At 46.4% G+C, this 25,178-nt stretch overlaps 1 protein-coding gene and 1 long non-coding RNA gene across 8 annotated transcripts; one reads left to right on the plus strand and one right to left on the minus strand.

Annotated features, from left to right (window-relative positions):
* Nucleotides 1–556: 556 nt before the first annotated feature.
* RAB5B (RAB5B, member RAS oncogene family) lies at nt 557–21,987 on the plus strand. Of its 7 annotated transcripts, none has more exons than XM_070052375.1 (7): nt 776–868; nt 14,285–14,510; nt 16,557–16,819; nt 18,928–19,079; nt 19,316–19,438; nt 19,995–20,088; nt 20,424–21,987. In XM_070052375.1, the coding sequence occupies exons 3-7, from the start codon at nt 16,657–16,659 to the stop codon at nt 20,537–20,539; spliced, it is 648 nt and encodes a 215-aa protein (XP_069908476.1). In that variant the 5' UTR covers nt 776–868; nt 14,285–14,510; nt 16,557–16,656; the 3' UTR covers nt 20,540–21,987. The 7 variants fall into 7 exon arrangements, with proteins under 7 accessions (XP_051702315.1, XP_002711110.2, XP_069908476.1 ...); XM_070052374.1 differs by lacking the exon at nt 14,285–14,510 and adding an exon at nt 1,335–1,430 and having other exon boundaries at nt 812–868; XM_051846355.2 differs by lacking the exons at nt 776–868; nt 14,285–14,510 and adding an exon at nt 557–729.
* LOC138844359 (uncharacterized) lies at nt 21,386–25,170 on the minus strand. The gene is made up of 2 exons (XR_011380089.1): nt 25,037–25,170; nt 21,386–24,869 (listed from the first exon to the last, which is right to left on the minus strand). It is a non-coding gene; the product is annotated as an uncharacterized lncRNA (long non-coding RNA).
* Nucleotides 25,171–25,178: the final 8 nt, after the last annotated feature.

Genomic DNA, 25,178 nt, shown 5'->3' on the forward strand with positions numbered 1-25,178 from the left:
TTATCACACACGGCAGAGTTTCTGAAGATTATCTTATTCACATTTACATACAATTCAAAAAATACCCACTGAGTATAGAAAATTACTACCACGGCGTCTCCAGCTACTGCTTTTTGTAGTTGCCATTGTCTCCATCAAAAAAACATCTCAGATCGCCCGCAGGCCACGCCGAAAACGCACGTCCTCTGAACCCTCGCTAAAAGGAAGAGCGCTGAGGCGCGTCTCTCAAATTCCCAGGCGCCGGGTCCCCTCAGAGGTATTTCCCTTTACGCCCGCGAATTTGTCATAGAGGGCGGGGCCCCGAGTCAGCCCCCGCCAAATCCAGGGGGAGGAGCGAAGGTCAGTAACGGCCTCCCTCAGGCTTCCTTCAACCCCGCCTTGCCTGCCAGTCAAGTCCCGAATTTCCGCAGCACTGGCTAAAGTCTCACTTGGACCCGCCTCCATCACTCACCTGATTAGATGTTTATGAGTCAAAAGGCGGGGGTCATGGGGTGTCGAGGTTTTATTGGCTGGTACGCACGTCTATCAACGACGTACCGCCCCCTGTCTCCGGGAGCTCGCTCTTTAACGGCCCATCACCTCGTCCGTCTTCCAGGTTTCTCTCCCTGTATTGGCTTATGACCCTGCCTGTCCAGTCCCTTGCTCGTACTCGTTGGCGACAACACCCCAAGAGTCCCGCCTTTCTCCAGAGGATTGGCGGATGAGTGCACATACAGCCCACCCTCGATGGTAGGCGGGTAATCATGCTATTGGCTGGGGCCCCCGCCCCAGGGCGAGGAGGAGGAGGAGGGGCAGGAGGTTTGGTTGAGTTGCAGCTGTTTGTCTGTTCGACACAGGCTTGGGCCCGACGGGGGAGACGGAGCCCCAGGTACCGAGCTGATGGAGCCCACAAGGGCAGAGGCAGAGGCGCCGGGAGATGAGAGCGGCCTGGCCTGAGAGCGCAGTCGGGTCTGGGCCTAGGCGAGGGGTTAGAGAGTGGCCCAGTGGAGAGGGGAGAAGGGGGCCGGGCCCCGGCAGGCCTAGTGGGGGCGCTGAGGAGGGGACCGGGCGGGCTGGGAGGCTGAAGTTGGGGAGGCGGCTGGATCCCGGCGGCCGGGAGCCGGAGGCCGTGCGAGGGTAGGGGAAGGCCTCATTACTCATGGAGAGGGAGGAGCTGGGGAAAGGGACGGGGCAGCGGGTGAGGTAAGCCCATTTGCCTGGCGGTGAGAAGGGGTCAGAGCTGACGCCCGGGCCCCGGGGGTAGCCGGGGCCGGGTCTCTTGGAGGGCTGTCTTAACTGGGAGGGCCCGAGAAGGGCTCTTAGGTTGGCTAAGAGGCATTCTTTTTGAGGGGAAGTGGCTGCCGTGAAGAGACTGGGGGTGCTGTGATGTGAAGCCGAGAGGATTTCTGTTCAGGGAGACGAGGGCAGCTCTGCTCGTCTGGAAGACTGAGGTAGTTGAGGGCACGGAAGCAGGGCCTGGTGTCCCTTGCCGGGGCTTCTGGGGCTGTGCTGCAGGGTGGGCTGGACGCTGAGCCTCGGGAGAACCCGTTCTTTTGTTCCCCTTAGCGTCTCGCTGGGGCAGTGGGAAGGTTTTTGATAGTCCCAGGGTAGGGAACGGAGAAAGAAGTGAGTTTACTTTTTTCCCCATGACTGTTGACTGCTCCTGGTTCAGCCCCTGCACTTTCTCTCTGGGTCTGGTCTTAGACTGCAGTTCTTCTCTTCCCTACCACGGATTCCTGTCTGGCGAAAGAAGTTGGTAACTTGGCGATGTTTTGTTCAGTTCTTTCCCACTTAATAATGTGGTCTTCAGCCTAGAAATGGGCAATGATCTCATTATTTACCCAGAAAGGAACTTAGGGATCCCTGGCCATCAAGAGATAGTCTGAGGGTAGTTGGTGGAAACTTTTGTGGGACTTAGACTTGGGGCGTTCCTGGTCAGGTACTGAAGTTAACCAGGCCTGGAATTAAGAGGTGATACCAGTGAGGAAGAGATTTGGAGAAGGAGAAATTCCATTGCAGAAGGTTGGCATCACCACCTTGTTCTTTGTCCACTTCCTCAGGAGCCCAGGTTTCTGTGCTATTAGGAAGTTGAGTCGAACCATCAGGTATTTGAGGAATGGAGGAATAGAGAAAAAAGAAGGCAGAGGATTGGAATCCTGTTCTCTCCATTTTTAATGGTCTGCTGACCTAGTCCCTGATAAATGGGAGCCTATTTGATTTTCCCTGGCTGTACTTCCTCCTTTTTCCCTTCTATACTGATGTATTTTATCAATGCATTCCTGAGTTACAAAATATCCACATGTTTTTAAGTACTTTTACTTGTGCTGTACAGAAGTACACAGTGCAAGTCCTCCTTCACATACCTCCTGTTTGACTCAGGGAGGTCGAGACCAGACTGATCTAACTGGGGGATGTGCCATCAAAAGCAATTCTGTTTTTGTGTTATCAGACTGTCATCTGTCATTTCTTTACCTTTTCGGTGTTAGTCTGTTATTCTTTCACTGGCCATTTTATTTTCCACCAAATTCAGACAACCAAGGGAGGGGTGTGTTTTAGGTTATCGTTTGTTTCCTGCAGTACACACACACATCCCAGTTGTGCACTAGAGACCCTAAGAAATGTTCAGGTAGAGGGAGAAAATTTTTTTCTGTTTTATCGGCAAGAAAGAAACATTAAGGTGAATCAGACCATTTTGTCTAGGATAATTATTGGCATGTCTGAAAGTGAAGAATTTAAGACTTCTGTCTTCTGGTTCATGGTCTCTGCATATTCACATCACTTAACCATCCATTCCTTATCCTGGAAAATGAGAATGATTTTCCTAAGAGGCCCCTTGTATCTCTCTTTCTAAAGGGATCTGAGAAGCTTCCAAGTTTCTCTAGACTTGAAATTGGTTTTCTTCTAAATCGGAGTTGAGTGTATGGCTAGGGCATTTCTTCCTCTCTTCTCCCCTCCCCTCCTATGTCTTTAATGTCTGTTTATTTTCCTCTGCTTGACAGAGCAACAGAGAAAAAGAAATTGATCTGCTGGTTTACTCCCCCAAATGCACATAACAGGCAGAGCTAGGCCAGGCTGCCTGGAGCCTGGAACTCCATCCTGGCCTCCCACCTGGGTGGCAGAGCCCCCAAGCACTTGGGCCGTCATCTTCTGCCTCTCAGGATACAGTAGCAGGAAGTTGGGTAAGAAATTGAATAGCAGAGCTTGAATGGGGGACTCTGATATGGGATGCAGGTGTTCCAAGTGCAGCTTAACCTGCTGTGCCCCAAAGCCACCCCATAGCTAGAGCATTTCATACTACTACCCTGTTACTTTAATTTGTCCTTACTGGCTTTATAGAATCCTTCTAATATGTCCTGCCTTTACATTGCCCATCAGAAATGATGCTTATTGTTCCCTATTTAAAGAACTTTTCTCACCTGCCAAGCCAGTTCTTGAGAAAATTGTATAGCGGAATGTATGTTTTAACCCTGTCCATTCTGCCATTTTCTGAACCCTCATCATATCCCATCTCCTCATCATATCCTGTTTCTGCTCTATGTTCCTTTGTGTTTTTTTTTATCTACTTTACCCTTCATCAAAACTTACCTTCATAGAAGAATCTGGAATTGTTCCGTATTAAAGTGTAAGTAACACACAGTCATTTAAAGTATTGAGTCTTTCAAGGACTTGTGCACCTTAAGAGGGAGCTACGGAGTGGAATTATCAATGTGAATTTCAAACATGGACCTGGAGTTGCAAGACTATATTTGGAGAAGAGGGCTCTTCTGTTGTCCCATGTCATCATAACCTTGTATCATCTAATTCTTTGCCTAGCAGCAAGGGTTGCTCTTCTCTGTTTTGCTTGTGTGCACTGACGTGAAGTAGACTGCTGAAAACAAGGCTCAAAGTAGGAGGAGCAGTTATATAGCCCACTCCCTAATCCTAAAGCGTTTCCGATGAGAAAGTAGCCAAAGTGTGAAACAGTGAGCTTGAAATAAGGAAATATAGCAGCCCTCTGAGAGGAAGGGCACCATAAACTCCCTGCACGTTATACTCCTACTTCCCAGGAGTGTTCTAGGAAACAGTTAGCATTCACTGAACAGCAACTGAGCTGAATAAGGGAGGTGCTCAGAGGGGCAGCTTGTGTGCAGACTTCTGGGCTACATTGTAGCTTTAGGAGCAATGGGGACCTCTGGAGTGGTAGGAATTACTTTTTAAACTTTGTTTCTCAAGTTCATGAATTTAGTAGATAATGACCCCAGACTTTTTTGTTTTTAAACTATTTAACATCAAGGGCAAATTCAGGGAACTTTGTTTTTAGCCACAGTTGCTTCAGTGTTGGGGTGGGAGGGCTGCATATAGAGTGTGATTAGGCCATCTAAGGCACAGTCACGGGTGACAGGAAAAGCAGTTAGCCCATGTGAGTTGCAACAGTACCTTGTGGGCTGAGTCCCGGGGGCCCTCCATCCAAGGGAGATCACAAAGGGACCAGGTAGTGAATTGGTTTTTCAGGCCTATTAAAAATGTGCCCAAACGGAACTGAGTAAGATCTACCCAGATGACACAGAAGTGGAGAGTTGATTGGGGAAGGGAAGCAGAATTACTTTGGTCATAATTAATTTAGGGAACATTCAGTGAGCACCTACCAGGGGCCAGTCATTGTGCCCTGCTGTGCAGATTTACAGTGACATGAAAAATGGTCTCGCTTTTTCAGAAGTTCAGGTTTTAGCAGAGCAAACAGACACAACTCTTACAACGTGGTAAATACTGTGACAGAAACACAATCTTAACACTGAGAGACCCAGTGGGACAACAGTGGTAGCAATGATGAATTCTACTTGGGAGCTAATTAAGCAGTCTCACAGAGAAGGTGACATTCGAGCTTTGCCTTATAAGATACATTAGGATTTTGCTAGGCAGAGTGAGGAAGGGCATTACAGTCTTTCCTAGGTCAATAATAGGCAGTTAGTACTACCATGCTGATACAAAATAAGTATACTTTCTACCTCTTAGAGAAATATAAGGGAAAAGGTGGGGGAAGTAAAAGGGCTTTCATTTTAGTCAGTGACTCATTGAATAACATTGGATTAACACAATGAAAGAGCTGAACCAAGTAGTGTATAAAACTCTCAGTTCAAGATTTTGGTGATTTGAGTCCAAATAAAGTTGGAAAGGAGAGGAAAGTATTTACTGGCTTCTGCTAAAACTTAGTAAAATTTTTTTTTTGAGACTACTTATTTGCCACATGGCAAAGTTAGAGAGGGAGAAACAGAGAGAGATGTTCCACCTGCTGGTGCAATCCCCACATGGCTGCAACTGCCAGGCTAGACCAGCCTGAAGCCAGGAGCCAGGAACACCAACCATTCTGGGTCTCCCACATGGATGGCAGAGGCCCAAGTATTTGGGCCATCTTCCACTGTTTTTCCAGGTGCATTAGCAAGGAGCTGTATCAGAAGTGGAACAGCCAGAACTCAAACTCATGCTCACATGAGATGCTGGCATTGCAAGTGGTGGCTTAACCCACTGCACCACAATGATGGCTGCTACTTAGTAAATTTCCAGTATTAATCCCAATTCCATTGAGTCTTGTAAAAGTTATGTTTGTTTTCTTTTTGCTTCCCGTTGAATTTCTTTTATTCTAACTCTCCTGGCAAGAATTGATCAGGACCTTACAGAAAGGAGTAGTGACAAATCAGTCCTCTGTCAGAAGGGTACAGAACTGGACCCCATGTTAGGAAAGGCCTTGGTCTTCCTAGCTTGTTTTAAATTCCAATGCAAATACTTACCTGAATGGAATACAGACAGAAACCTTATCCCATCTAAGCTCTTATTCCTGTTCTGGAGCCTTCAGAGTTCAGCATTTCCTACTTCCTTAAGAGGTATCATGCATGTGCTGGCATCCCACATGGGCAGCACTTTGAACCCCAGCTGCTCCACTTCCAATCCAGCTCCCTGCTAATGTGCCTGGGAAAACAGCGGAGGGTGGCCCAAGTATTTGGGTCCCTGCCACCACTGTGGGAGACCTGGGTGGAGTTCCTGGCTCCTGGTTGTTGCAGCCATTTGGGGTATGAACCAGGGTGTGGAAGATCCCCCCTCCTTTTTGTGACTCTACCTTCCAAATAAATAAATCAAAAAAAGAGAGAGACAGGAGTACCTGACTAGAAGTCCTACATTTGTTACTCAGCAGTTGTTTGATAGCTGACCATAGTAACAGCAAACAAGTTGTCTTGTGTGTACCTCAGTTTCCTCACCTACGCAGACTGAACTAGTGACCTCCAGACTGGCTTTTACCTGGCTGATGGACCTTATAGGTCTGATTTTGGATTGAACTAGATTCCTGTAGTTGTATACTAGCTCTGTCTCTTTTGGTAAGTGATAAGTTTCTAGAGCCTTCATATATATTTAATAGAGGAACTTGAAGCCAGCAAGTAGAAGGATGCCTGAAAAATAGTCTTTTTTTTTTTTCTTCAAAATTATTTATTTGGAAGAGTTACACAGAGAGAGAAGGAGAGGTCTTCCATCCGCTGGTTCACTCCCCAATTGGCCACAATGGCTGCGCCAATGTGAAGCCAGGAGCCAGGAGCTTCCTCTGGGTCTTCCCAAGCAGGTGCAGGGGCCCAAACACTTGGGCCATCTTCTGCTGCTTTCCCAGGCCACAGCAGAGAGCTGGATCGGAAGCGGATAAGCTGGGACTCAACTAGTGCCCATATGGGATGCCGGCACTGCAGGCAGTGGCTTTATCTGCTATGCCACAGCACCGGCCATGAGAAATGGAGTCTTATTGTAGCTAGTATCGGCAAGTTAGAAACCTTTCCTGTTATGCCTACTTTCTTATGTAGCTTGGAGAGCTGCCCACACTAAAGAACATCCTCCACTCCCACCCCTCCAGTGCTGTCCTTGGTGGGCTGGCCGATGGTTAATCTCAGTCCTCCCTACTTAAGGATTCATTTGGTAAACTGTTCCTATGGAGTGGCACTAAGAAATGTTAAATCTGATTTATTTTGTTATGAGCTGTAAACATTGAAGGGAAGAATAACCTGCTCCTTCAGCCCCCTTCTTTTTTGGCACCTCAAATTTGGAGGTAATAATCATAACAGCATTGGCTAGTTTTCTTTGGTTTATTTTTTTGCCTTTGAGTGTATCATTTGTTCATTGTCAACTTTTTTTTTTTTTTTTTTTTTTTTTTTTTGGACAGGCAGAGTGGACAGTGAGAGAGAGAAAAAGAAAGAGGGTGCTGTTGGTTCACCCTCCAATGGCTGCCACGGCTGGTGCGCTGCAGCCAGCGTACCACGCTGATCCGAAGGCAAGAGCCAGGTGCTTCTCCTGGTCTCCCATGGGGTGCAGGGCCCAAGCACTTGGGCCATCCTCCACTGCCTTCCCGGGCCACAGCACAGAGCTGGCCTGGAAGAGGAGCAACCGGGACAGAACCCGGTGTGCCGGCGCTGCAAGGCAGAGGATTAGTCTATTGAGCCGCGGCGCTGGCCAACTTTTTTTTTTTTTTTAAGATTTATTTGTTTATTCGAAAGGCAGGAATAGAGAGAGATGGATCTTCCATCTGCTGGTTCACTCTCCAAAAGGCCGCAATAGCCCAGGCTGGGCCAGGCCAAAGCTAGGAGCCAGGAGCTTCTTTTGGGTCTCCCACATGAGTTTAGGTTCCCAAGAACTTGAACCACCTTCCGCTTCTTTCTCATGTGCATTAACAGGGAACTGGATTGGAAGTGGAGCAGCCAGAACTCAAACCAGTGCTCATGAGATGCCAGTGTCACAGGCAGCTGTGTAACCTGCTGTACTACAATACCAGCCCCTCAACTGAATCTTAATTGTATTATTTCTAGTTCTCTGGTCTTTTTTTTTTTAAGATTTATTTATTTGAAAGTCAAAAGTTACACAGAGAGATAAGGAGAGGCAGAAAGAGAGAGAATGAGATCTTCCATCTGCTGGTTCACTCTCCAACTGGCCACAATGGCTAGAGCTGCACCCATCCGAAGCCAGGAGCTTCTAGGTCTCCCATGCAGATGCAGGGCCCCAAGCACTTGGGCCATCTTCCACTGCTTTCCCAGGCCATAGCAGAGAGCTGGATCAGAAGTGGAGCAGCCGGGACTCAAACCGGCGCCCATGTGGGATGCCAGCACCACAGGCAGCGGCTTTACCAACTATGCCTCTGTGCCGGCCCTTGTCTCAGTCTTTCAAGAAGAAGGAAATACCCTCCTCCCCAAAATGTTGCTAACCAATTCTTGGACTTGAGGAAGCCCACAACAGTGGGGGGTTAGAAGGTTAAAAGAGTTTGCTTCTTTTTTGTTTTTTAAAATTTATTTTATTTATTTGAAAGAGTTACAGAGCGAGGTAGAACCAGAGAGAGAGGTCTTTCATCCGCTGGTTTACTCTCCAAATGGCTGCAATGGCCAGAGCTGAGTTTATCCAAAGCCAGGAGCCAACAGCTTCTTCCAAGTCTCCCATGTGGGTGCAGGGGCCCAAGCACTTGGGCCATCTTCCACTGCTTTCCTAGGCCATAGCAGAGAGCTGGATTGGAAGTGGAGCAGCCAGGACTCGAACCAGTGCCCATATGAGATGCCGGCACTGTGGGCCAGGGCTCTGACTTGCTGCACCACAACGCCAGCCCCAAAAGAGTTTTTAAAAAATGTAATACCTTCACCAATAAGACTAAAGATCAAAATTTATTGTGAACAGGGAAGGGATGACATGTCCTTGAGGTTACATTTTGGAGTAGAAGGTAATCTTTTCTAACCCAGTAGTTATTAATCTGTGACAATCCAAGGCTGTGCTTACTAGAAAGAAGGCTTGCTGACCCTATCTGGGATCTGACTTGATTCCTGTCTACAGGGGTTACTGACAAGGACTTTGAAACCCTCATGTGCCTGTGACTCCTTCCTATCTTCACACTCCCCCATTCCTCTGCTGTTTTCCCAGGCCTAGAGTGATATGTCTGGCCGTGAGAATTCAGTCCATTCTAACTCCCATTTTTTCATATTGTGGAGTAGTAACATTGAGTCTTAATGTTCCTTGCCTTGGATCACATGCTTTGAAATAGATAAAAATGTGAAGAATCACAGAAACTAGTAACTTTTCCTTTCTTGAGAATCTGTGTGTACACCTGAAGGAAGCTTGATCAGTTTATCATTTGTATCTTTCTTTTTTTTCCATATTGTGCCATCGGTTTTGTTTTAAAGTTTAGGGTTATGGTGGCCTATTCTCTTTTTCCATGAGACAATGTATGCGAAGTTCTATATAAATTTAAGATATTTTGGAAATAATTCATCTACACAATTAGCTTAAGAATAGCCAGTTTCTTCAATATATACAGTAATTTGAAAGTGAATTCAAATTCTGCCTTTTGCTACTTTTACCAATCCCCTTCTCTCCTGAAGATCCTTATAGATAAGAAAGCTGAGGTTCAGAGAGGTGAAAGGAATGAGTAGCCTAAGATGCAATGTGATGCAGCACATTGAAGCAGAGAACAGAACTCAGGCTTGCCTGATATCAAAGCCCTTGCTGCTACCCAGGACTTCCTTGGTCTAGGTTGGCACACCCCACTGCCATGAAAGTTCTGCAACTTCTTTTTTTCTTTTAAGATTTATTTCTTTTTTTGAAAGGTAGAGTGGGGGCCAGTGCTGTCACATAGCAGGTAAAGCTGCAGCCAGTAGTGCCGGCATCCCATATAGGTGCTAGTTCGAGTCCTGGCTGCTCCACTTCCAATCCAGCTCTCTGCTGTGGCCTGGGAAAGCAGTAGAAGATGGCCCAAGTCCTGAGCCCCTGCACCCACGTGGGAGACCTGGAAGAAGCTCCTGGCTCCTGGCTTCAGATCGGCGCATCTCTGGCCTTTGTGGCCATCTGGGGAGTGAACCAGCGGATGGAAGACCTCTCTCTCTCTGCCCCTCCTTCTCTCTGTGTAACTCTTTCAAATAAGTAAATAAATCTTTAAAAAAAAAAAAATAAAAAGGTAGAGTGACAGAGGTGTCTTTCATCTGCTGGTTCACTGCCCAAGTGCCCACAAAATCCAGGGGTTTGGTGGGTCAAAGCCAGAACCAGAAATTCTATCCTAGTCTCCCCCATGGGTGACAGGAACCCAAGCACTTAGGTTATTATCCAGTGCTTCCCAGGTGCAGTAGAGAAAAGCTGAATCAGAAATGCAGAGTAGTAGAGACTTGAACCAAGTACTCTGATATGGGATGCCAGTGTCTTAAGCAGTGGCTTAACCTGCTGTGCCACAGTGTCTGCCTCTGCTTTGCTGCCTTAGTAGAGGGGTTTGGAATCCTCTGATAGAGCTGTGTATTCAGCTTCATCATAATTTCATGTAGATATGTGTTAGTAGTAGCCATAGTTATCAGCTATCCAGAGACTAAATTTCCTTGCATCCCTACTTAACCAGTTTGTCAGTGTCAGGCTTCTCCAAAGGAGTGTTTGTAAAACATTTTTTATCATGATTCATTGTAAACAGACCAATTTTACATTAAATTCACTGTGTATAAAATACATATACACAAAGGAAAATATTTTCACAAAATTATGTAATTTTTATGGTATACATGATATTTCTTGTTTTGTATATTTTTATTCTAAGATTTATTTATCTGAAAGGCAGAGTGTTGGAGAGGGAGAGACAGAATCCAGTGACTGATTCATTCCAACTTCCAGGGCTGAGCCAGGCCATAGCCAGGAGCCAGGAACTTATCCATCCTGGTCTCTTCATATGGGTAGCAGAATCCAGGTACTTGGGCCATCATCCATTGCCTCTCAGGCATATTAGCAGAAAATTGGATCAGAAGTGAATTAGCTGGAACTTGAACCAGCATCCTGATACTGGGATGTGGGAAGTTTCCAAGCATCAACTTAACCAACTGTACCACAATACCCACTCGCTCCCTTTTTTTTTTTTTTTTTAAATAACTGATCATCCAGCAAGTTCCTGCTTGCTTTCAAGATTTATTTATTTATTGGAAAGGTAGAGTTACAGTGAGACAGAAGGAGAGACAGAGAGATCTTCCATCCACTGGTTTACACCTCAAATGGCCAATGCCAGGAGCTTCTGGTTCTCCCCATATGGACACAGGGACCCAAGGACTTGACCCATCTATTGATTTTCCAGGCATATTAGGGACCTGGATCGGAGGTGGAGCAGCCAGGACATGAATTAGTGCTTTTATGGGATGGTGGCGCTGCAGGTCACATCTTAACCTGCTATGCCACAGCACTGGCCCCAAGTGATTTCTTTTTTAAAAAGTACTTATTGGGATTGGTGTTGTGGCAGAGAAGGTTAAGCCTCTGCCTGCGATGCTGGCATCCCATATGGATGCTGGCTTGAGCCCCTTGTGTTCCACTTCCGATCCAGCTCCCTGATAAAGCGCCTGGGAAAGTAGTGGAGGATGGCCCAAGCCCTTGGGCTCCTGCACCCATGTGAGAGACCCAGAAGAAGCTCTGGGCTCCTGGCTTCCACCTGGCCATTGTGACAATTTGGAGAGTGAACCAGTGGGTGGAAGATCTATGTGTCTCCTCCTCTTTCTGTAACTCTACCTTTCAAATAAAAGTAAAAAATATTTTTAAAAATATATTTACTTATTTATTTGAAAAGCAGAGTGACAAATAAAAAGTAGAGACAGAGATCTTTCATCGGCTTATTTACTCTCCAAATGGCCACAATAGCCATGGCTGAGCCAGGTCCAAATGACGAGCTAGGAATTCCATCCTGGTCTCCCACATGAGTGATGGGTATGAATACTTGGGCCATCATCCACTGCTTTCCTAAGTACATTAGCAGGGAGCTTGATTGCAAATGGAACAGCCATTACTCAAGCATATAGAATGTATGATACAGGATGCCAGCATCGCAAACAGGAAGTTAACCCATTGCACCACCACACTGACCCCACAGCAGGTGATTTCAAGATCAACATTAGCTTACAGCCTACATTTCTAAAAGTAATTGTTTCTTATTCTGAGACTTATTCATTTGAAAGGTAGAGCAACAGGGAGGAATAGAGAAAGATAGGTCTTCAATCTGCTGGTTCACTACCCAAAATAGCTGCAACAGCCAGGGCTGGGCCATGCCAAAGCCAGGACCTCCATCCTGATCTCCCCCACATGAGTGGCAGGGCCCCAAGAACTTGGACCATCCTCTGCTGCTTTCTCAAGGCACGTTAGCAGAAAGCTGGATCAGAAGAGGAGTGCCATGATTCCAGCCAGCACTCTAATACAGGATGCCAGTGTCACAAGTGGCATTTTAACCTGCTGTGCCACAATGCTTGTCCCTACAGCCCACAGATTAAGAAACACTGCCTTAAAGGTTTGAGGATAAAAACAGCAACTATGACCAAGGGTTGAGAAGGTAATTAGACTGATTCTTGTAATAGTTCACGGAATTTTGGATGGGCCAGTTAATTTAAATTTGGGATTTTTTTATTTTTCCTTTAGAAAAATATATCAACTGTTTAAAAAGAGGTAGGCAAAGAGGGGTTAAGATGTGACTTGAGATGCTCTGCATCCATATTGGACTGGGTTTGAGTCCCTGCTCCACTTCCAATTCTAGCTTCGTGCTAATGCACACCCTGGGAAGCAGCAGTGATAGCTCAAGTAATTAAGTCCATGCTGCCCACATGGGAGACTTGGCTTGAGTTCCTGGCTCTTTGGATTTGGTCTCACCCAGCCCTGGCTGTGATGAATAGTTGACGAGTCAGCCAGAGGATGGGAGAAATCTGTCTCTCTCTGCCTTTCAAAAACTAAAATTAAAGAAAGAAATTGTGGGGCCAGTGTTGTGGTACAACAGGTTAAGACATTGCTGGCATCCCATATGAACGCCAGTTCAAGTCCCAGCTGTTCCCCTTCCAATCCATCTCCCTTTTAATGTGCCTGGGAAGGTAGTGGAAGATAGCCCAAGTACTTGGGCCCCTGCCACCCGTGTTAGAGACCTGGATGGAGTTCCAAGGTCTTGGCTTTGGTTGGCCCAGGCCCAGCTGTTGGGGCCATTTGGGGAGTGAACTTTTGGATGGAAGACTTTCCTCTCTTCTCCTCTCCCCTCCCCTCCCCTCCCCTCCCCTCCCTTCCCCTCCCCTCCCCTCCTCTCTCTCTCTCTCTCTCTACCTTTCAAATAAATAAGTAGATCTTAAAAAAGAAAAAAATCTGTTTAGAATGAAAAGAATCCCTCACATACTGCCTACCTCAATCTCACTTTCCTCAAAGGTAGTTGTACTCTCCATGCCTTTCTCTGTGGAATTTTGTTTTGTTTCATAGAAACAGGATCCAACCATGGGTTTTGTCCTGTTCTTCCAGAGAAAAATGTTAATAATAAGGCAAGAAGGGCCAGTGCTGTGGCCTAGCGGGTTAAGCCTCCACCTGCGATGCCAGCATCCCTCATGGGCACTGGTTTGAGATCCGGCTGCTCCACTTCTGATCTACCTCCCTGCTAATACACCTGGGAAAGCAGTGGAAGATGGCCCAGGTGCCTAGGCCATTGCACCCATATGGGAAACCTGGAAGAACTTCTGGGCTTCTGGCTTAGGCATTGCATAGTTGGGACATCGCAGCCATTTGGGGAGTGAACCAGCAAATGGAAGATCTCCTCCCCTCCCCTCTCCCCTCCCCTCCCCTCCCCTCTCCTCTCCCCTCCCCTCCTCTCCTCTCCCCTCTCCTCTCCCCTCCCCTCCCCTTCCCTCCCCTCCCCTTCCCTCCCCTCCCCTCCCCTCTCCTCCTCCTCCTCCCCTCCCCTCCCTTCTCCTCTCCTCTCCCCTCCCCTCCCCTCCCCTCTCCCCTCCTCCCCTCTCCTCTCCTCTCCTCCCACCTCCACTCCCCTGTCTTCTCTCTCTTCTTTCTTTCTCTGTCTCCCTCTTCCTCCCTCCTGCCCTGTAACTCTGCCTTTCAAATAAACAAAAATAAATTTAAAAAAATAATAATTGTGTCCTAGGAGGTAGGATCTGAGTAATCTAGTCTACTTTGGGACTTGAGGTTCTCACCAGTGTCTCAGTCCTCTACTGAATTCCTCTTACCCTTTTGTTTTTTCTCTTTCTCTACATGTTTTGTACTATGGTTGCTTTTTAGGAATGTGTTGATAACAACTAATAGTGACATATACTTTTAATATATTAACCTTTTCTGGGTCACCAAAAGCAGGGCCACTATAGCGGTGGAAGGTAAGACAGAGAACTAGGGAAATTTACTTGATGTCATTTTGATAATGATTAGTATAAAGCTTAATATTTATTGAGCTCTTAGTTTATGTCAGATACTTATGTAAGTTCTTTGTATGTATTAGCTCATTTAAGCCTTACTACAATCTTATGAAGTAGGTGCATATAAGGCCTATTATTCTGTTTTACAGAAATGAATGCATACATCTGCAAGGGTACTTCAGAATTAAAAATGGAATTAAAAGATAGGTTTCTTTTGGTGCAAAAAAAAAAAATCTTGAAATTCATGCATATAAGTCTTCAGTCACTTGCCCCAAGGTTGACAGCTAATAAGTAGAAGTGGAAAACAAACCCCGAGAATCACATTCCAGAGCCTCTGTTCTGTTGCCTCCTGTATGATTTTCTGTCTACTATCTAGTAAGTAGGATGTTTAAGATTTTTTTTTTATCCTAGTTGAACTTCAAAAACCCCAAATGGGGCCTGCTCCGCAGCTCAATAGGCTAATCCTCCGCCTGTGGCGCTGGCATACCGGGTTCTAGTCCTGGTCGGGGCACCAGATTCTGTCCTGGTTGCCCCTCTTCCAGGCCAGCTCTCTGCTATGGCCCGGGAGTGCAGTGGAGGATGGCCCAAGTCCTTGGACCCTGCACCCACATGGGAGACCAGGAGAAGCACCTGGCTCCTGGCTTCGGATCAGCGCGGTGCGCCGGTCGCAGCACACTGGCTGTGGCGGCCATTGGAGGGTGAACCAACGGCAAATGGAAGACCTTTCTCTCTGTCTCTCTCTCTCTCTCACTGTCCACTCTTCCTGTCAAAAAAAAAAAAAAAAAGAATATTAAAAAAAAATGAACTTCAAAACCATTCACTATAGTGACAAAATAACGTCTTCTCACATCTGCCACAGAGTATGATGTCTGTCTACCTAGGATCTACCTATGGCATCTCTACCTAGGCCACAAGGAGTAGAAGATATATTTGAACAAGTGAAGTACCACTCAGTTCTTAGGTTTTTGGAGCGAGTTTTCGCCTGCTCTGCCCATGCTACCTCCTTTTCAGATTTTGTAGTCCCTTCCTTTCCCTTCAAGTCAGGATGATGAAATAAACTCAGGATTAGATGATTAGAATCTCAAAGTGCCAACTTTTCTCTTTCTGTCCCCTCCCCTCTACCAGCTCTCTTAGCCCTTTTAGATGGCAGTAAAGTTGATTCAATGTATTCTTTCATCAAATATTGATTGCTTGAAGACTTACCCCTATACCTCCTCTGGAGACTCCTGCGGGTGTTTAGAAGGTGTATCTCTGTCTGCCGCTAACTGGAGGGCTACAGTGATCAGGCCCCTTTGGTGGAGAGGGTTATCTAACCCCAGGCACCAGCAGGACAGCTGCCAAGTGGGGTGTACTGACTCCCAGACTTGCCAGACTCTCAGACTTGGAGAAGGGGCAGAGACAAAGTGAGGGTAAAGTGATCTGTTGGTTGTGTTTCCTCAACTTGGATCAAAAAGGAGAAAGGAAGATTTTCTAACATTAGGACCCCAACTAGATATTCAGAAAGACTTCTTGTTATCAAGAAGACTGGTCAGATACGCAGGAAGTTACTTCTTGCCCTTAGGAGAGGCAACTACCCCACACCCTTAGAGTAAATCTCTTACTTTGAGAGCCAGGAGAATGAAAAGTAAGAAGAAAAGCATCTTCATGCCGGCGCCGCAGCTCACTAGGCTAATACTCCACCTAGCGGCGCCAGCACACCGGGTTCTAGTCCCGGTTGGGGCGCCGGATTCTGTCCTGGTTGCCCCTCTTCCAGGCCAGCTCTCTGCTGTGGCCAGGGTGTGCAGTGGAGGATGGCCCAGGTGCTTGGGCCCTGCACCCCATGGGAGACCAGGAAAAGCACCTGGCTCCTGGCTCCTGCCATTGGATCAGCGCGGTGCGCCGGCCGCAGCGCACCGGCCGCGGTGGCCATTGGAGGGTGAACCAACGGCAAAGGAAGACCTTTCTCTCTGTCTCTCTCTCTCACTGTCCACTCTGCCTGTCAAAAAATTAAAAAAAAAAAAAAGAAAAGCATCTTCATGATACCAAGGAGATAGTAGGGGTCTAGGGTGCCTGTTAGTGGATCAATTTAAGGTTAACCAATTAGCTGTGACTCCAAAAAACCCTGATGACCTGGTGGGGAATTAATGGATGATTAAGAACTTCTCTCAGTTTTCAGTCTCTCCATTTGTGCTCCCTTGGCAGTTGGAGATTTTGTGATAGGGCAAATTGCTTCAGAAGCAGTTCTTATTTACCGTTCCCCAGTCTTTTTTACTACTGAGTATCAATGCCTGGGACCTTCTCAGAGGTGGAAACTTCCAATGGTGAATGATTGCAAGAGCTAAGGCGTCATAGGAGTAAAGAAATCAAGAGATTCTGTCTTTAAAAAGTGATTAGGGTTACAGTGCACCCATGTCTAATTTTACTCCCTTTTTTTCTTTACAGGACTGTTGAAGTCTGGAAGTCCCTTCCCCTCCCCCCTCCCCCCTTTGCCGCTTTGTGGCATCCCCCTCCCTCTACCCTTTCCCACTCTGATAATCTGGCCATGACTAGCAGAAGCACAGCCAGGCCCAATGGGCAGCCTCAAGCCAGCAAAATATGCCAATTCAAATTGGTCCTGCTGGGGGAATCTGCGGTGGGAAAATCTAGTCTGGTATTACGATTTGTCAAAGGGCAATTCCACGAATATCAGGAGAGTACCATTGGAGGTGAGTATCTGAGGGAAAGAAGAAATTGAATGTCTAGTGAGGCTTTTGAAGGAAAGGCTACGACCTGATTATGGAGCTGGCCCTCTTAATCACATTCTTTCCCCAGAACTGGAAAACCTTTATACAGACAGAAAAATAATTGTTATAGTACCAGAAATGGATCGTCTTCTTGCTTTCTAGAAGCACACCAAGAAAATGACTAATTTTTATGTTTTCCTTCTCCTACTCTGTCTTAATCCTGTGAGCTTGCATCAGTGATTCATAATCAAAGATGTACATCAGATTTATCTAGGGTGCATTTTCAACCTATGCATTGCATGCCTGGGCTGAGACCTCCATTTTATTCTCCTTTTCACTAGTCACCTTAGAAATATGGTATTCTTGGGAGAGGCATTGGCTCAACCACTAAGATGCCAGCATTCCATACTGGAGTGCGGGGTTTTACTTCTGGCTCTTGCTCTGCCTCCTGATTCCAGCTCCCTACTATTGCAGATCCTGAGAGGCAGTAGTGACAGTTCAAGCAGGTGTGTCCCTGCCACCCACATAGGAGACCTGGCTTGAGTTTTAGGCTCCTAACTTCTGCCTAACCCAGCCTTGGCTGTTGTAGGCATTTGGGAAGTAACCCAACACATGGTAAAATCTCTATATGTCTCTCTCTGCCTTTAAGATAAATGAAAATTAAGAAAAGTTTTTAAAATATGAATAAAATTATTAAATTTGAAAGGATTAAACTTTGAAATTTGATGGCAAGTCCCACCATCATTAGCATTATTTGGCTGTTACTTTTTCATATAACCTCTGCAGATCCAGGAACACCACATTTCTTTTCCTTCATTTTATTTGAGAGGCACAGAAACAGAAAGATACATGAGATACAGGTGTCCCAAGTGGCAGCTTAACTGTTGAACACAATTCTTTTGATTTTTTTAAACATTCACTTAATTTATCTGGAAGGCAGAGTTAGAGAGAGAGAGGTCTTCCATCTACTGGTTCACTCCCCAAATGGCCACAACAGCCGAAGTCAGGCAGGAGCTTCTTCTGGGTCTTCCACATGGGTGCATGGGCCCAAGCACTTGGGCCATCTTCCTCTGCTTTCCCAGGTGCATCAGCAGGGAGCTGGATCAGAAGCAGAACAGCTGGAACTCAACCAGGTGCCCATATAGGATGCCAGCATTGCAGATGGTGGCTTTACCCGCTGTGCCACTATGCCAACCCCAGTTCTTTTGATTTTTATTTTCATTTTTATTTGAATAACAGAGACATACAGTCACAGATCTTCCATCCACTAGTTCACTCTCCAAATGCTTACAACATCTGGGGCTGGGCCAAGCCAAAACCAGGAGCCTGAAATCCAATCTGGGGTCTCCCACTGGGTGGCAGGGACCCAAATTGGGCTGTCATCTGCTGTTTCCCAGGGACTCAAACCCAAGCACTCAGATATGAGATGCAGGCATTCCAAGTGGTGTTTTAACCACTGCTCCTATGTCCATCCTTCTAATTAATTCTTGATGAGACTTTTATCTGAAACTTGATGTCTCCATCATTATTTGTTATTCCAGTTTTGATTAGTAGAGGCACAACTGGTATAAGTACTAGTTCTCTTTTCCTTATAGTTTATGATGTGCCCCTGTTCATCAGCCAGAGAAACTTCTGACTAGAAGGACTTAAGCAAAGGCAGCAGTCTGGTTTTTTTTGGTTTTTTTGTTTTTTTTTTTTTTTAAGCAAGATTTATTTACGTCAGAGACCTCCTGGCAGAGTTGCCAGTAGGTGGGCTCCAAGAGAGGCAAAACCCGGAGGGTTAGTGGTTTTTAAGCACAATTTTGGGGGAAAACAAAACAAAACAACAAACCCTTGACAGTCAGTAACATGGTGGGAACAAAACCCATCAAAAGATCTGATCTGTAGTCCTATTTGCCTTCTCTGGCCTGTGCATGATAAAGCAAAAAATGGCAAAGGCAGTCTTAATCCGGCTCTAGGAGAAAGCCAGGCCTTTTCCTGTAGCTGAGTAGCTTCAGTGGTCTTAGGGTAGAGATATTTTGAAGGGGGCTTGTGTGTTTCCATTCGTCCTCCCACTTACAACTGTTTTCCTTGTGTTCTCTCATCTGTAGCGGCCTTCCTCACCCAGTCTGTTTGTCTAGATGATACAACAGTCAAGTTTGAGATCTGGGACACAGCTGGGCAAGAGCGATACCACAGCTTAGCTCCCATGTACTACAGGGGTGCCCAAGCTGCGATTGTTGTTTATGACATTACTAATCAGGTAAGTGGGCTGAGAACACTTAGGTGGGCGAGACAAAAGAGCTTCCTGATATAGCAAAATACGAGTACAAATTATGCTTCCAAGCGCCAAAAACGTTGGAAGGAATGACTTAGCAGAGACCCATACTTTTAGTGAGAGAAGGTTCCTAGAAGAGGTGACTTTTGAGACTGTTTTAAAGGTTATGGATGTGGACTGGCAGTCATTCCAGCACACTCATTCTCTTCTTGTTTTCCTAGGAAACATTTGCCCGAGCAAAGACATGGGTAAAGGAACTACAGAGGCAGGCCAGTCCTAGCATCGTTATTGCCCTGGCGGGGAACAAAGCTGACCTGGCCAACAAGCGCATGGTGGAGTATGAAGTAAGATGGCCTGCAGAGTCCCCTCTAACACACTTGCTGTATACCTGGGGCCTCTCCTTCCCAAGCCAGCTCTCTCTGAAAACCTTATCTAAGGACATTCATTGTCTCATTCCTCTGTTCCTCATTAAGTTACATACAACAACACTATAACACTGATGACAACCAGGGGATTGTAAGAGTCAGAAGAAAATTCCAGAGCACAGTGTGTTAGGGAAGTAACAAGCTGTGGGGGTACCAGTGTGAAAACAGGAAAGAGGGAGCCACTGAATTTTATGTAAAGGACTGTTCAAGTGTCAGAATCCAAAAATCCCCAACCAAATTATCCTCTCCCCTGTAATTAAGCTTCCTGGCATCTGTTTGTTGAACTGAGTGGACATGGGTTTATCTTGAGGGAGTCACCACCAAATTATGGGTCCAGGGCCAGTTGGTACAAAGGGGCATTAATTAAGGGGAGGGAACCTAGAATATTGCCTAACTCTGGTGCTACAAGAGAGCAGAAGGGCAACACTTGTTCCCACCTTACATTCTGAGCACCAATACACCCCACCCCTTGCAGGAGGCCCAGGCATATGCAGATGACAACAGCTTATTGTTTATGGAGACTTCAGCCAAGACGGCTATGAACGTGAACGATCTCTTCCTGGCAATAGGTAAGGTCAGAGCAGCCTCAGGCCCTCCTGTCTTTTCCCCTTCTCTGTAGGTAAAATCATCACTAGTTCAAAACAAGGATAGGTGGGAATGTCTCCTCTTACAAAAATCCTGGGTATGGAAATACCTTAGCTTTCTGTTATGACCTCTATCTTCTGGCTGCAGATTTAGCCCCTTGTCTTTAATGTAGTTTGCAAACAGTGAGCCCTTCCTCTTCAAAACATTCCTTTAATCTCTAGAATTCCCCCTTTCCCACCCAGTAGCCTTTTGGGGTGGGGTGGGGGTGGGGTTTGAGTAAAATCTACCATACTTTGTTCCCTTCTCTTTTTATCTCTAGCTAAGAAGTTGCCAAAGAGTGAACCCCAGAATCTGGGGGGTGCAGCAGGCCGAAGCCGGGGCGTGGATCTTCATGAGCAGTCCCAGCAGAACAAGAGCCAGTGTTGTAGCAACTGAGGGGGTGGCTAGCAGCAAAGAAGTATGGAGCTAGCACGAGAGCTAAGAAATAACCTCCATCCCCACCCCTCAGCACACAGCCCCTACGGTAACAGCACACTGAGCCCTGGCTCCCAAGGGCTGCCTCCTGACAGCTCCGTCATGGCACTTTTTAACGCTTCAGCAACCAACACCAGGCAGCTGTTGCCACTGGCCTCCTACCCCTCACTGTGGGGGTCAGAGGTCAAATCCCCCAGGACTTACCTTCCAAAACAAACTTTCTTCACTTTGTATTATAGGTGCAAGACAGAGACCTACTTATCTTTCCTTCTCCTCCCCAGTGTTCTTTCCCATCTTTTCAGAAAACACTTTTGTCTCCTGCCCTTCCCCCTTTTGCTTTTGAGAATCCCTGTTCTTAATCCTGTTTTTCTCCTCTGCCCAAGATGGAGAAGGTGGTTAACCCAGGAACTGAGGAAGAAGGTTTCTATTTAAGTCACATCAAGGGCCCTGGGGGAGAACAAGGCCCAGAACAGAAGGGAGTAAGGAAACACTTCCTTTTTGTTTCAGTTTGGTTGGAGTTTCATATTTGAACGCAGAGCAGTATCCACGGGCTGGCCTTGTGGAGATGGTCCTGGGGAGAGATGAGAATGGGAGATAAACTCTTAGGTTTTGGAGGGAGTCAGGTTGTTAACTGGACAGAGGAGGAGGTGCAAGGTTGTCTCTGGCTCTGGGCTCTTCCAGGCCCAGGTTGCCCTCACCAAGTCTCCTGGGTAGCATCTCTCTAACAATGGGGATCAAAACCCAGAGTCCTCCAAAGAATCTTCACTGGTTGCCTGCATCTTTGACTCTGCTGTCATTTAATTGGGGGGGAGGGGTGGCCACCAGTTCTGACACCCATCCTCTGACTGATACATCAGCATTTTCCCCTCCCTTTGGCCTTTGGATGGCCTCAGCCCCAACGACCACAACCCCCTGCCGTTTGCACTTTAATTGGTGGTAGTTCAGTGGATACTTGTTTTGTGGGGGGAGTTACTGATCACCTGTCCTTCTACCTTTTTGTTTTTAGTGAGGTTCAATTTTATTCATCATAAAATACTTGCACCTCTTCTTCCAGGAGGGGCTCCTCAGGTTCTTAGGTAAGACAAGTAACTGAATTGCCATTATAGACATTGAGGGCCTGAGAAACCTTTGCAACTGTCTGATAAAGCAAGTCCTGGGAGGCATCGCGGAGAACTCCTTTCAGCTTGAAGGACCAGTCTGTCTGCTGGTTACTGACAAGTCTCCAAGGGTTGGTCTTTTTCAAGTGAATATCAATGTTTTTGTCATCTCCATATTTGATCATTTCACGAGTGGAGTCATCAGTGGGGTTGACATGGACAAGTGTATGACATTGCTTGTTACCAGTCGTAGACCACTTCATTTGAGTAGGTTTCAGCTCCCAAATTAAATTACAAGCTGCTTGTGGGCAATGACTGTGCCTTTTATCTCTCTGGAATCCCCTTCCATACAATATCCAGAACAGTGCCCCTTACAGAACAGGTACTCAAGAAATGGCGTGTGGTGGTGGATGGTCATGGCTTGAAGTCAGAAGGTGGCTGAATCTCCTTATGTGGGTCTGTCTGCGGTCACACGCAAGGCAGTGACTGTAACTGAAGCAACACACACCTGGCACATGACCTGAGTGTCCCAGGCCCAGTCACTGGGCTGTGTGGCTATTTACATGGTCCTACCTTTTTAATTAAATGGAATCTGCAGAGTATATGTGGTTTTGGAAGGAGGTGTAGAGAACAGTACCAGTGGCAGCTACTCAAGCCCAGCCTCCACTGCTAGCTTCCTCCAACTCATTAACAACCTGTCTTGCAAACCTAGCTCAGGAGTGTGTGTGTGTGTGTGTGTACATACATATATACGTACATACTCTTGAAAACATATATATCTTTTCCCTGGAGAATTAATTAAGCAACTGGGGAATGGTGTCAGGATAGCATAGATCAAGGTAAGGGAGAAAAGAGGGGTCCGACAAAAGGGAGGAGTTTTCTGTCCTTTCCAAGGGTTCACATTCAATTTGATTTCCATTACCATGTCTTTTCTACTTTTCTGTAAATAGGTCTGATCTTTATTCCCACTGTATAGTCTGTTCAGTCTCCTGCCTCTCATCTGGCCCTGTTTTTCTCCTTTGTTTCTATCTTGAGTTCAGTTCCTCTGTCCTTATCCCCAGTCCCTCTTCCTAACAGGTGGTTTAATTTGTGAGCCACTAGGGACTGATACCACAGCAGCCTACTTGTGGTCCCTTCGTGTACCACCTGTTCCTGTGGACAGGGAATGACTAGTACTGAAGGCACCTCACAGCTGTCTCACATCATCAGAGGACACTGGTCCTTTCTAAATATCCAGCCTCTCGTCAGGTGTTTTAGGACATCGGGGGGAAGCCATTACAGCAAGAAAAAACTCCCAAGTTCCTTCTTGTTCTAGCCCAGAGTTTTGGGAAAATTAGGGGAAGAAAGATAGGAAAAGCTGTTTTCACCTAGAATTGGAAATTTTCTGGCCCATCTGGCTTGCAGACTGCCTTGTATCCCAGAGCAGCTGAGAAATCCATGAAGCTGAGGCCTACATTCTCTTCCTCTTCCGGGGGCAGCCTTAGTTCTCATGGCCCTGAAACATGTGTCCATTTCTCCCTTCCTTTCCCAGGACCCACTAGCCTCTCAACGCACCCAGTACATTCTTTTTACATGTGGAAGAACTGGGATGGCTCTCTTGAGTCTCTCAGAAATGAAATTCTTTGTGCAGCTTTCCCCAAGGAGCAAGAGTGAAGATGTTTTATTGCCTTGGGGCTGGGAGACCGTCTCCTTGGGCCGCTTCTCCCTGCTCCGCCCCTTAGGAACAGTATTGGCCTTAGCTTCTGGGCCTATTTGCTGCCGTCCCTCTACTCCCACCAGCTCTTCTGCCTTCCTTTAAGCTCTGTTGAGCTTGGGGGTCTTAGTTTTTTATTTCCCACCTCTTCATTTTTTTTTCTTATCAGTTTTTTAGAGGAGGAGGGTGTCTTCCCCTTCTTCTAAGAAAGCATTTGCCTTTCTTTCCTTTTCTTCCTCTCCCAACATAACAATCGTGGTAACAGAATGCGACTGCTGATTTACCGATGTATTTAATGTAAGTAAAAAAGGAAAAAAAAAGTGCATTGGAGTGTTGCTTCATTTTTTGCTATTTTGTCTGGCACTAGAAATTTGGAAGAAGGTATACCCAATAATCTTTTATTGATTCAGAAATATACGTTGCCTGCATCTTGGTGTATCTCTTTATTCCCTTTAATCTTTCATAAACTAAAAGAATCCGATTTGGAAAGTAGCTCTTTTATTGCTAACTAATCACCCCCATTCTCAGAACCAGATAGCTCATCAAATATGACCCCTATTTTATGTTTTTAGAATCTCTGAAACCATGGAAATAGTCGAGGGAGGGATGCTATTTGTGAATCCCTTATATAATATGCAAAAAGTTCATGTGCCTTTTTCTAGAATCTCTTGCTAAATTACTTTCTCAAAGGGGGCCATTACCCAAAGGTTAAACAAATAAATCCCTGAATTAGCTTTTTTTTGATTGGTCATGCGCCTTCCATCCCAAGAAGAAAATCTCCATAGACCTACTGCTCTCCACTGCTGCTGCACTCAAGTCCTTCAGTCCCCGGGGGAGAGTGAAGCAGGGAAGATTAGGTGTGACTGCAGCAGTAGTGTTAAATTCCAAAGATTCTGAAGGAGAACAGGAGAGGATGGTGGTGCCAGTCCTGGCCGTTGCCTTGGTCAAGCTAGCTAGACCCAGCATCAGGCCTCTCCAATGACTTCATTGTACACCAGCTGGAAACTTCTCCAAAAATTTAAGAACCAAGCTGAACTTTTCACTGTCGGCCCTTTTGCCGTCTCTCTCTGTAGCACTCTGCGCAGGCTCCTTGGTAACCTGGTAAAATCTCTGGAAAGCAGGAAGGGAGGGAAATGATCGAGCAATTTAAGGGTGAAGACCTTCCCCCGAACCGACTGGCGCTGTAGCTCCGCTTTCCGGCCTCTAGGGGGCAGTGTACAGATAGGTTTGCGCCAGGATCCGGGATCAGGTTTGGCAAATTTTTGGTCTCGCGCCAAATGATAAGCGGGTAACGGCGAATTTATTCTATTAGTGTTATTTGCTTTGAGATAAGTTATAAACTGCATATTTTTAAAGGGCGTTTTTTTTAAAGAACTGACTAAAAAGACGGCTCTTCAGTGTTGGTTCCATAATTTAGGGAGAAATTCAGCTATCCAGAAAATCTCGAAGTCTGAGAACTATATTTTAGGCTTCATTTCTCTCATTCCTGGACCTTGCTTTCCTTGAAGAAAAACAGGGCTGTTGGAGTTGCAGGCCAGAAACTTGTCAAAAACAGGGTCGGGGCGGAGCTCGCGGCCGGGAGGTACCCGGCTGGGTCCCCGGCCTCGGGTGAACTCCGCTCCGCACCCCGGGTTGTAGGGCGGCCCGGGGACATCTCCCTTCTCCCACCTCTCAGCCAGACCTTCTAAGACCGCCGGGTTCTGAACAGCTCTGGACATCAGGGCCCACTCCCTCGCCCACCAAGGCCACAGTCGACTCAAATCAAAGGCTGTCAAGCGCCGAGTGGAGACAAAAACTCAGCTGCTCGGCT

This window comes from Oryctolagus cuniculus, chromosome 11, assembly GCF_964237555.1.
Source record: "Oryctolagus cuniculus chromosome 11, mOryCun1.1, whole genome shotgun sequence".
In the NCBI taxonomy this organism is placed as follows: Eukaryota; Metazoa; Chordata; class Mammalia; order Lagomorpha; family Leporidae; genus Oryctolagus; species Oryctolagus cuniculus.